This window comes from Belonocnema kinseyi, chromosome 7, assembly GCF_010883055.1.
Source record: "Belonocnema kinseyi isolate 2016_QV_RU_SX_M_011 chromosome 7, B_treatae_v1, whole genome shotgun sequence".
Taxonomy (NCBI): Eukaryota; Metazoa; Arthropoda; class Insecta; order Hymenoptera; family Cynipidae; genus Belonocnema; species Belonocnema kinseyi.
The window spans coordinates 104,080,930-104,092,272 of record NC_046663.1 but is presented as its reverse complement, the minus strand read 5'-3'; the positions used below and the strand labels follow the sequence as shown (position 1 = coordinate 104,092,272).

General features: G+C 30.5%; 2 protein-coding genes across 7 annotated transcripts in view; one reads left to right on the top strand and one right to left on the bottom strand.

The window, feature by feature from the left end:
- LOC117176131 (N-acetylglucosaminyl-phosphatidylinositol biosynthetic protein) overlaps window positions 1-3,389 on the top strand; it is an 8,892-nt gene extending 5,503 nt beyond the window's left edge. The window contains exons 5-7 of one of the 2 annotated variants that reach the window (XM_033366202.1): window positions 1,260-1,557; window positions 2,230-2,590; window positions 2,696-3,389. In XM_033366202.1, the coding sequence (XP_033222093.1) occupies window positions 1,260-1,557; window positions 2,230-2,590; window positions 2,696-2,791 (755 nt within the window). In that variant the 3' untranslated portion in view covers window positions 2,792-3,389. Of the gene's footprint in view, window positions 1-1,259; window positions 1,558-2,229; window positions 2,591-2,682 lie in introns of both variants that reach the window. The other variant, XM_033366203.1, reaches the window with a different exon arrangement.
- A 1,514-nt stretch (window positions 3,390-4,903) lies between these two features.
- Window positions 4,904-11,343, bottom strand: part of LOC117177486 (GRB10-interacting GYF protein 2-like) — a 37,465-nt gene continuing 31,025 nt past the window's right edge. For all 5 annotated transcript variants that reach the window (XM_033368214.1, XM_033368216.1, XM_033368213.1 and 2 more), the window contains one exon: window positions 4,904-7,088. In XM_033368214.1, the coding sequence (XP_033224105.1) occupies window positions 6,963-7,088 (126 nt within the window). In that variant the 3' untranslated portion in view covers window positions 4,904-6,962. The remainder of the gene's footprint in view (window positions 7,089-11,343) is intronic.

The following is an 11,343-nucleotide window of genomic DNA, read 5'->3' as shown; positions in this document are numbered from 1 at the left end:
TTCTGCTTGAAACTGTAACTACTTGGTTGAAAGAGGAACTTATTTGTTAAAAATTAATTTTATTTTTGGTACAAAACTAATTATTGTAACTGATAATTTCACTGATAATGCATATTTTTGGTTAAAAAATGCATCTACTTGATTAAAAGTGGAACTATAATTTTTGTTGAAAATTAGATTTTTTGGTTGAGAATTCATAGTTTCAGTTGAAAATTATTTCAATTCTTTTTGTATAAGGTTCAAATATTTTGGTTAAAAATTAACCTTTTTGTTGAAATTTTACCTCTTTTGTTGAAAGTTTGTCTTCTTGGTTTGAAAGTGGTAGAAAATTCAACTATAAGGTTGATAAATAACTTTTTGGTTAAATTATTTTTTTCGATATGAAACTTCAATCATTTGGTTGACAATTCATGTGTTTTGTTTAAAATTTAGCTATTTAGGTAGAGAGTCCAACTTTTTGTTAAAAAGTACATTTTTGTTTAAAATTCATCACTTTGGCTTGGAAATGCAACGCTTTTATTCGAAAATGTTCTTTTTTGGTTTGAAAATGCATGGCTTCCAGTTAAAAAATGTCATCTTTTTTGCTTAAAAATACAATGGTTTGGTTTAAAGTTATATATTTTGTTCAAAATGTAATATTCTTACCTGAAATCTAAGGACTTAAAAGGGTTTCAAATTGAATCCTGCAAAAGCTGTTTTGTCCGAAGGTTGGAACATTTTAGACCTTGACACTTACAATTTTTACCTGAATTTCAGAATGAAGTTTTAGATCTAGACAATTTATACTGAAAATAACCAAACTAATTTTAAGGAATAACAATTAAATGCATTTTTTCTACAGTTATGCAAACAGTATTTTTATTTGTTTTATCGCTTGAAAGTTACGATTTGCATAGTAACCGTGAACCGGGGTAATAGAATTCCTAGAATTAAATATTTGAGTCGTGATGTTAACTTGAAACTCAACATGAAAATTCAGTATTAATGGCCAATGAAAATAAAGTCAACGGAACAAGTAATACTGGTGATCCTGCCGAACATGCGGAAAAACAAAACCCGTTCAGAATTTGATATCATGGGCAGGATATTCGTAATGACATTTGTTACTCAACTAATGTCTAATTCTTTTTAAATTATAAAATTAAGAGAGTGGAAAAAGTAGCTTTGTAGGTAACTTGCAAGTGACGTAACTGTAACTAGAGACTTAAAAAAAGTAACTTATCCAACACTTTCATTGACCTATAAAAAATTATTTACAGTCACAGTCGTCGTAGTATCTCGATTAGTCTACCGCAAAGGCGTTGATCTTTTAGCACAAGTAATTCCTCAGATCTGTGCACGTCATCGAGATGTAAATTTTCTGATTGGAGGCGATGGACCAAAGAGATGGCTAATAGAGGAAATAAGAGAAAGAAATTTATTACAACATAGAGTTACTTTGCTAGGAAGTTTAGAACATTCTCAAGTGAAGCATGTTTTAAATAAAGGGCATGTATTTTTAAACACGAGCCTGACTGAAGCCTTCTGCATGGCCATAGTCGAAGCTGCTTCTTGTGGGTAAGTTTATCACTTTAAAAAAAATCCAGGATGTTTACCTGTTCGGGAAAAGGCTCGGAATTTTATTCACCGAGAAATGATCGGGATTTTTCATTCGATTGTACCAAAATTAATATTTAGAGTGTTTTTATATTTTATTACTCTCAATTTGTTCAATCACAAAACGAAATCGTCTACGCCTCGACTCCTACTCGCTTATGCAAACTCACGCTCGACCGTGAAAAAATTTATTATATAAGTCATGCTATTTGCACTTTTTTATATTTAATGTAATTATGACTTGGAACAGGGGATTTTGGATGAGACATCTGGGATTCTGAATTTGAAAAGGAAATTGTCTAAAATAATTATTATAGTTTTGACTTTGAAAAGCGAATTTTCCAAAAGAATTAATATTTTGACTTGGAATAGGGAAACTTCGAAAAGAAGTCTAATTCTGATTTGGAATCGGGAATTTTCGAAAAGAACAATAATTCTTACGCAAAACAGGGAATTTCTCAAAAGAATTTAAAATTCGGAATTAAAAATTAAAGAGAAAAATATAAGTTCTAGACCGTGAAAATGAAAAATGACCGGGAGAAAACCGCAATACGACGCGAAACTTAAAATTATCAATTGGTAGATGCTATATGAAAGCTTAGAATATCCTAAAAAACTTTGAAAAATTTTCAGTCTACAAGTGGTGACGACAAAAGTAGGAGGAATTCCAGAAGTATTACCTCCAGATTTAATTTACCTCGTCGACCCCACAGTTCCGGCCTTAGTCGAAGGTTTAGAAAATGCTCTAGCAGATTACAAAACAGAAAAAAAGATGTGCCCTTATAGGGTTCACAAAAGAATAGAATCTTTTTACAATTGGTTCAACGTTACAAAGCGAACTGAAGTCGTTTACGACTTAGTTTTGAAGGAAGAAAAGAAGAATTTGGGACAACAACTGGCAAGTTATTTAAAAAGCGGCGTGCTTCCTTATCTTCTAGTCGTTTCAATTTGCTACATAGTTTTACAAGTATTGGAATACTTAGTTCCCAGGAAGGTAAAAACAAATTTCATATTTTTAGAAAATCTAGAGAAATATTATTTAAAAAAGTAGACGAGTCTTGAGAATCGAGTTTTATTTGATTTCAGTATATTGATTTAGCGATTGACTACAGAGGGAAAAAATCCAAAGATCGCAGCAAAAACTCTGAAGAAAGAAACTCCAAAAAGCATAATTAAAGAAATTATAGTATTGTGAATTAATATTAATTCAAACATCTGCCAAAGGTCATTCAACTTTAACTCTATCTTTATTAAACTTTGTTACTTTTTGTAATGACTTCGATAATTATCGTGAAACTGTCAACAGTATTTTTTACAGTAATGTCGTTCATGTATTTATAAATTTTTAATCGAACCAAGGCCACAGGCGAACCAAACTACTAGAAAGTACAACTTAACAATAAGTTTATATATTTATACTTTCTATTTTTAAATTTATACATAGATTATTTATGAAAAAATTTAGTTTTTTTAAAGATCTCAGTTACCAGTGATTTACAATGCAAATATAATCAAATAATAAATGTACATAAAGCAAATTAAGTTACAAAGTTTTAAGTACAAATTGAGAATTATCGATGAAATGTATTTTTATACAAATATTCCAATCTTGTTAACTTCAGAATGTCCATACTAAGTCTTACCTGAATAGCGTAAGTGAATCTAAATTATAAGTTACCAGTGTTCAGTTGAAACGCGAGACTTTCGAATTGTCATTTTTGAGTAATGGTAAAACTTTATAATTAAAAAGGTTCGGAAACGGTAATAAAGAACAAACATAATATTATTATCAATTTTTATCTCAGATTTTGATTTTATTCATTTTGTCCTACCAGAAGATTCCGTCTTACCACCATGGGACATTTAATAAAATTTTCTATGGAGAAAGAACCACCTTTTTTCTCGATCGATTGCACAGAAAATTTAATTTAAACATTTTTGATCCATTGTTTAAACGTAACCGGCAGAATTTTCTAGGGTTTAACAACAAATAAAGCATAGTTTAATTAAAAGATTGTTTATTATAGTACAACTTTATTTGTAACGTGCACATCGAGTGTACGCATTTGGAAAAACATTCACGCCCCTTGCTTTTTCATGCAATTAAATTGCATTTTTAAATTTCTAACAAACGTTCATGTGCATTATATTACAAATTTGAAATTTATCTCCGGCAATGACACAGAAATAGGAAGTAACTTGTGTTTACACATATATAAAATGCCCTGTATAAATATACGTTTCGCATCGTTAACATGTAATTATAGCGGGTGACAATTCATTCAAGCAACAAAGACAACGATAGTTAAACTCAATTCCCGTAACTCTTGGGCAATTTAAAATATCCTTGTGTTTCACAAAATACAATTTATCGTTGTCATTGTACAAGCTTTTTAAATTATTATTTACATTGTACTCATATAGTCGCCTTAATCGAATATCGATTGTGGATCCTAAGCTTCAAGTGCCATTTCTTCACTTCAAATCATTAAAAACTTCGAAATTTTTCTCTAAATTCTCAAGTTGATTAGCTAGGAAAGATTTTTTCACACTCGGAAAAATTAATCAGTTGCATTTTGTAACATAAGTGCAAAAAATGTCCACATTTTAATTTTATTACACAACCTCCAGGATTTGAAGTTTTCTTTTCCTGCGAGGAAGAACAACCTAGAACGTAGGTTCTATTTGAAGAATCTATTCTGCTTCTTTTACAAGAATAGATTTCTTAGGCATTATAATTACATGTATGGTAAAAATGTAGGAATACTGCTTATTTTCTTGATTAAATTCTGTCAGGAAGTCTATCTAATGAGTTTCAAACTTGCAAACAAGTTTCTCTATCTGGGCTTTGTAAATTTATTCCACTAGGCTTGTACCTCGATTTAACCTAGATATTAAAAAAGATCTTTAAATCCAAACAAGCATTAGTCAGGAAAATTAAAGCCAAATAAACTGAAAATTAATTGAAAATAAATTAAATTTATCGAGTACAAACCACTAGAATCAATTTATTATAAACATCGTCGATTCGTGACTGATATCTAAAATAACGTTCGATACAACGAGACCCTGTTGTATCTGAGGAAGGAGTTTATATTAAATGTTTTCTTATATCTTAGACATATACTATCACACACTTCATTGAGTTCCTACTAATTCATTTGAATTAATACCTACGCACTATATAGCAGAAACTATATTAAAAAAAAAGATAAATATAAAAAATAATTCTCAAGAAAATAAGAACGTAACAAAATTTAAACAAAAAACTAATAAAGAAAATAACGAAAAAAGTAAAAAGTCCGGATTGAAAATATAATAAGATTTATTTTACCAAGTTGTACGTTAGATACAATAATAATAATATTGATACAATATCAATCATTATTCTGTTTGTTTAATCATCACTGTATTAATGTACATTTTCTCTATTTATACATAAATCTTTCAGTTAAGGGACATAGTTCTTCTCCGGAATACGAATGAAGACGATAAATTCAGTGGAAGTCCAATGTCCCTTAGTTAACAACCTTTACAATATTATGAATGATCAGATCTGACGGAACATTTTCCAGTCCATGGGTCTTATCGAGTTTACTTAAGTAGATGAATAAGGCCGGTTCTAATCCTATATTTCTTTCTCACCGGCATCGAGACCATTTCGTAGCTCAAGCGGTTCGTGTCTGTGGTACGCTAAGTTTCTAGAATCTTCTTGATGACAGTCATTAAATTATACTGCGCAGTCGTGGGAAGCGATTTTTTCGTGAAAAACTTCAAGGTTATTTATCATTTCCATGATTCACATCACGTTAACGTTTCCAAAGATTGAGTTTTGATTTGACCTTACATTGTCAACTGCGTATTATAATTTAATTTTATCAAAAATATTCTAGAAATTTAGAACGGACATAAACCACTCAAGCGGTGGAATGGTCTCAATACTGGTAAGATATAAGTCTAGAATTAGAATTGGCCTTACTTATCTATTTACCTGCGTAGTAATATCAGCCAAATATACAAGAGCGCGTTTTCTAAATAATTCAAAATATCAGTTGTCAATAATTTGAGTCATTTCGTTCGAATCTTCTTTGAGTGTCCAAACCTTCTACTGCTTAAATTATATTTTTGTTTCCTGATTTATTCTTGTCGCTTGGTAATAATTTTGAATTATATCCAGACTGAAAAAGACTCGTAAAAGTTAAACGCAAGACAATATGAAATAATAAAATTTCACGAGTCTCAAGAGTTCACTTGACAAATAATTGAATCAATAAAAATCATGTATACGTTTTTCAACAGATAGTCTTGATTCACTTTTTTCATAGTAGAAATTTTGCGGCATTCGAGAATTCGTTAAAAATGATTAGCCCTTTATGTTATCAAATCTGAAAAGAAGCTCTGAATAAGAAGGTTTCTTTCTAAATAAATAATAAAAAAAACTAGATACAGCAAGCACAGGATTCTTGTACTGATCTACAAATTATTTGTAAGATACATTCTTTCGTTAGGTGCATGTGGTTCAGTTATAACGATTATTTCATATTATGCAACGTGCGACCACAATGCATCTAACTGATCGAACAATGATTTTTAAACTGTTAATTCGGCGTTGTCGATTTAATGAAACATGGCACAAGTAATATGCCCAAACTGAAGAATGGATCGAGAATGAAGATTTCAATCGATCGTTTAGAAAAAATGCTTGCGTGCCAAAGATCAACAGCAATGATCGAAATCTTCATTTTTAAAATACTGTTTAACTCTAGACGGAGTTTATGATTAGTTTTCATCTCTACTCGACCTCATGCTTCAAGTTTTTAAATGTAAAGTATATAAAATGAGAGATGATGAAAGGTGTAACAAAATATTCAGTCGCTGAAGAAATGAGGAAACTAAAATACGCTGGATATGTTAACGATAAATTCCTTGGTAACGGAGAAAGGAATTTCTACCAAAACTGAAGAACATTTAAACACTGCTGTGTCTTTGAAGGCATATTATGCCGAGATTTAAATCTCTGACGTCAGCTCAAGTAAGGAAGAAAACGTTTGGAGAACGAGACAACAATTATGGCAATGGGAATTCAACGCGTTCTTGTCTTTTGGACATCACGGACATTACCTTTCGCAGGCATACGGGTTCCTATCAGAGAGGAAAGAATGCTGCGCCTACACAGATTTCGAAGTTTCTCGTCGGATTCGAATCTCTCCATTGCAATTTTCACAGAAAATCTTATTTGTAATACGCGGAGTGTGACCGACGAGAAGTCTTGAATTCAGTTAGCTACAATAAATAAATAGGTAATCAACTGTCAAACCGCGCGACGCATCATTTCCTCGTTACAAACAATGATGGAGTGTAGGCGTTCAAAATCCTTCACCATAGTCACGATCTCCGACGTTTATACGATCCGGAGCTGAGGTCACACTGAAGCCGAGAATCCTGCTGTCCACTTTGAACATTTTTCCTTTCTTGGGCTTCTTGGCCTTACCCTGAAAAATTAAGAATAGAATTAATCAAATATTAATTATTGTTAAGTATTTTAAAATTTATTTTTCCCAGATGACCCGGAGAAGATTTTTTTCACAGGCTGAAAAGATAACAAAACGTTAATAGTATTAATACACGGACCACAAGATCAACAAAAATAATATCGAGGAAAATTACTCATCACTTTATTTAACAATAGTAACATCAAAAAATAACATTTTTAATGTAATTTTGTCGTGATGGCCACTTAAGGCTTAGAAACAATTTTTTGGTCATTTCAATTTTCAAATTCAAGCCCTCTAAAGTAAATAATTCATTATTTGACGTTAAAAAAAGAACTTATAAATTAAGGAATCGAATGTGAAACAATTACAAATTTGAAGCATTTGTCATTTTTAATTCATACCCTCATTATAGTACAATTTCAAAATCCAAGTCATTAAAACTTAAATAATTTTAATGTCTAGACTAGACAAGCACAATTTTACAATACCAAAGTATAAGCCCCCAGTATCAATCATTTGTATTTCAAGGCCTTAAAAAAATGGAACTTTTTCAAATCGAGTTGAAGAGGGCCAGTTATTCAGGGCCATTACCAAACTTGACACTTAAAAAATGTACTGAAAACTGTTCATTAGAAGTTTTACAGCAGAGTAGTTAAAAAGTGCATTGGAATTTTTGCGTGCTGAAATGCAACGATCCCTCCAATTCGGTTTTGAATACGAAAAAAGAAATTGCATATTTTGGTTTTGAATGTCAAATACATAGAGAAAAATAATATTTTTGGGTTTTTCGGAATAACTTCAGTGGTTTTTTTTTCCATTTTCTTCAAACCCAACTAAGGTTCACTCGAAACGCGATATCGAGTTGAAAATTTGGGAAATTAAATAAAAAGCATTAAGAAACGTTTGCTGGTCCTAAATTTTTACAATTATAAAGTTTTTTGTTTGTAACAAACATCGCGTTTCGCGTGAACATAAGTTGGATTGGAAAAAAATGTTAAATTTTTTTTTTAAGTTACGTTCATATGGCCTCAAGCAGTTTATTCTCGCTTTTTGTCAAAAATTATTATTGTTGGTCTAGTAGAATGTGTATCAACTTGTTTTTAAAATATTTGAAAATTACTTTAAAAGATTGATCATTATTTCACTAGACCAACAATAATAATTTTTTAAAAGAAGCGCGAATAAACTGATAAAAATATAGATTTCGTGCAAACAATATCACCTGATAAAGTTTTCTAATTAATAGGGTACTATATGTAACATTGCCAGTAGATTTTGTACAAAAAAATCCTACATCCAATTGTTGAAAAATAGTAACGTTGTGAATTTGCTTGTTAAAATTTTCACAAAATAAACAATTATTTTTGGTTGGTAAAGTATCGCAAGCGAAGGATTTTCATAAGTATTTTAAAATTGATTCCATTGAAAAAACACCATCTGCCGGTTGAAAATTGACGAAAGTTTGTATTAGTTTATCAAATGTATATAAGCAATTAACAATTGTCATCAAATATTGACAAATTCTTTACATTATTTATTTCCGACAAATTTTTGATCAATTTTGTTAAAGAAACGAAGTCTTTAGAACGCAAAATGGCTAAGATATGCATTTGTTTATTAAATACTTTGGATAAACATGAACCATTTTTTCAAATATTGTAACCTGCTGAATATATTGTGTAAAGAGTATCTTTACTGATATCATAATGTTTTCGATAAATATAAATAGTTGCAGAAAATTTAGCCGTTAATGCAAAATCCTGTTAAACAAAACAAGAATTCAACGACCAAATTTGGACCACATCGAATAAACGAAAACCAAAAATCCTATTGTAGTCTGAAAAAAACAAAAAAAAATACAAAAAAATTTTCGGAAAAAAATAAAAAAGAGGAAAGAAAAATGAGGAGGCAGCCAACCACATCCCCTTCCTTCTCTTTTTCTTTCTTTCGTCTTTTTTATTTTTATTACCATCAAATTACAATAAAATAAAAATAAAAAACATAAATAAATTTGCATTACTACCATTTCGGTACTCGTACTACTACCCTTACCAAGGCCAGAAAAATTTAAGTGGTAGAAATTGACAGCATCCACGAACAGGTGTTCTCTCTTTGATACCTGAGAATCGAATGAGGGTCAGTAGGCCAATCTGTTGTAAACACAATACAAATATCTGTCACAATTATATCAGAAATAGAGAAAGTAAAAGGAAAACAGAATTCATGAAACAGCTACGTTATATGTAATTAATCATATTAGCATAACTTTTGTTCAACCCATCCAAATCGGTTTTTAAATTAATAGATAACTTTTTTTGTTATTTAATATAAAGCATTTCCATAAATTCCCTGTTTCTCTCATTACTTTCACTATGCAAAATTTGAACATTATCCCAGTCAAACTCACTGTCAACATCAACAAATGCCTTTGTATGTCTGGCAAGAACACTTTTATAACAGCGTCCTTAACGAACATCACTTTTGTGCTCCTCTATCCTAGTATTCAGAAGCCTGTCAGTTTGTCCTACGTAATTGGGATCTTACAGATCCTGCAAGTGATTTTATAGACAACACCACCCTTTTCAAAATTATCTAAAGGATTTTTGAAAAAATTTATCACCGAATCCATTTTAAATGGAATGCGGAAAATAGTATCAATTTTTAATTTTTTAACACAAGTTCAATAATTTTAGAAATTTGACCAAAAAATGGAAGAACAAAAGTATTAAACGAACTATATTCTTTTAACGCTTTCTGATTATCTACAAGCAAATTATTAATCTCTTTGCTTTTGATTTGTTGAACTCTAATTGCAATATGTTTCTCAATTAATTTTTTTGGATAATGATTCAGAAAAAGGATATTTCTAACAATATTCAAATTTCTTGTGTGAAATGAATAATGGGACAAACCTAGACCGTTGTCAACTAAGCTTTTAATTACTGCAATTTTGTTTTGAAAGGGATGAGCAGAAAGGAAATTTAAAATTCTACCTGAATATGTACTATTACTGTACCAATTGGTAATAATATTACCATTCCGACCCTTAATTACTTCTATGTCCAAAAACTGATTCTATAATCCTGTTTTATTTCATGAGCAAATTGAAGTTTTGGATGAAAACTGTTAAATCAATGGCAATCTGTAACTTTACCAGAGGAATACATAATAAGGTATCGTCGACAAACCGAAAATAAAAAGGCAAAACAAAATCTAATTTCCCAAAAACAAAAACCTCAAAACCTTCCATCACTAGTTCTGCCAAAATCGGAGAAATGACTGAACCTATGGGAGTACCAGACTTCTGTCTATAGAAAGATCCATTAAATTTAAAATAAGTTGACTCCATAATAAAAACCATCCCTTCAATAAAATCTTTTTGACTCGGAAACATTGCAATAACGTCCAAAGAAATCATTACATGGTCATCTGGAACCTTTTTTTGAATGATACTTTTTTGAAATTCCCAGCTATTTTTGACATTATATTTAGAAGTTGTGATAAGAGTCTTTGAGATTCAAAATAAAATTTTGTTCTAAAAATTTGGTGGGAGTATTAATAGTTGAAATAACTATTCTTAAGGGATAACCATCTTTGTGAATCTTTCTCAACCTATAACATCTTGCAAGAACTGTGTCTTCAGTGATAATATCAGTCCATCTTATATCCTTTCCCAGAAGTCCTTTCTTTCTCCAATTGTCAAGCATCTTAAAAGTGTCTCTTTTTAATTTTTTAAACGGATTTTCATGTAATAATTCAAAATTATCATTATCAGAACGTAAATTCTCCATATCCCCGATATAATTCGATTTTTTCATGCAAACAGTAATACTGCCTTTATCAGCATTCATGCAAACCATATCAGGGTTGTTTCTAAGAAATTCTTTCGTCATCATGAAACCTTTAGAAATTCTACGATCAATATAACTGATACGCAAACTATTTTTTTCAACAAAGCTCTTTGTCAAGTGTAAAACCTTGTTTCGGAAATCCTGCTGATCCAAAATAGGAATTTTGTGTATATTTGATTCAACATCTTTTACTATTTCCATCATTTGTTTTGCCTAAGTTTTTATCACACGGTTACTGAAACCTTGAACTAATCTGAGAATATCTGTGACTCAATCAGGAATTTGAATATCTGTCAAATTAACAAACATCGCTGCTTAAAAATCTTTGATTGACGAGAATCTGGTGCTTAAAAAGATTAATAATTTCATCTTGTTGCAAACAAACTTCCTATTGTAATCTG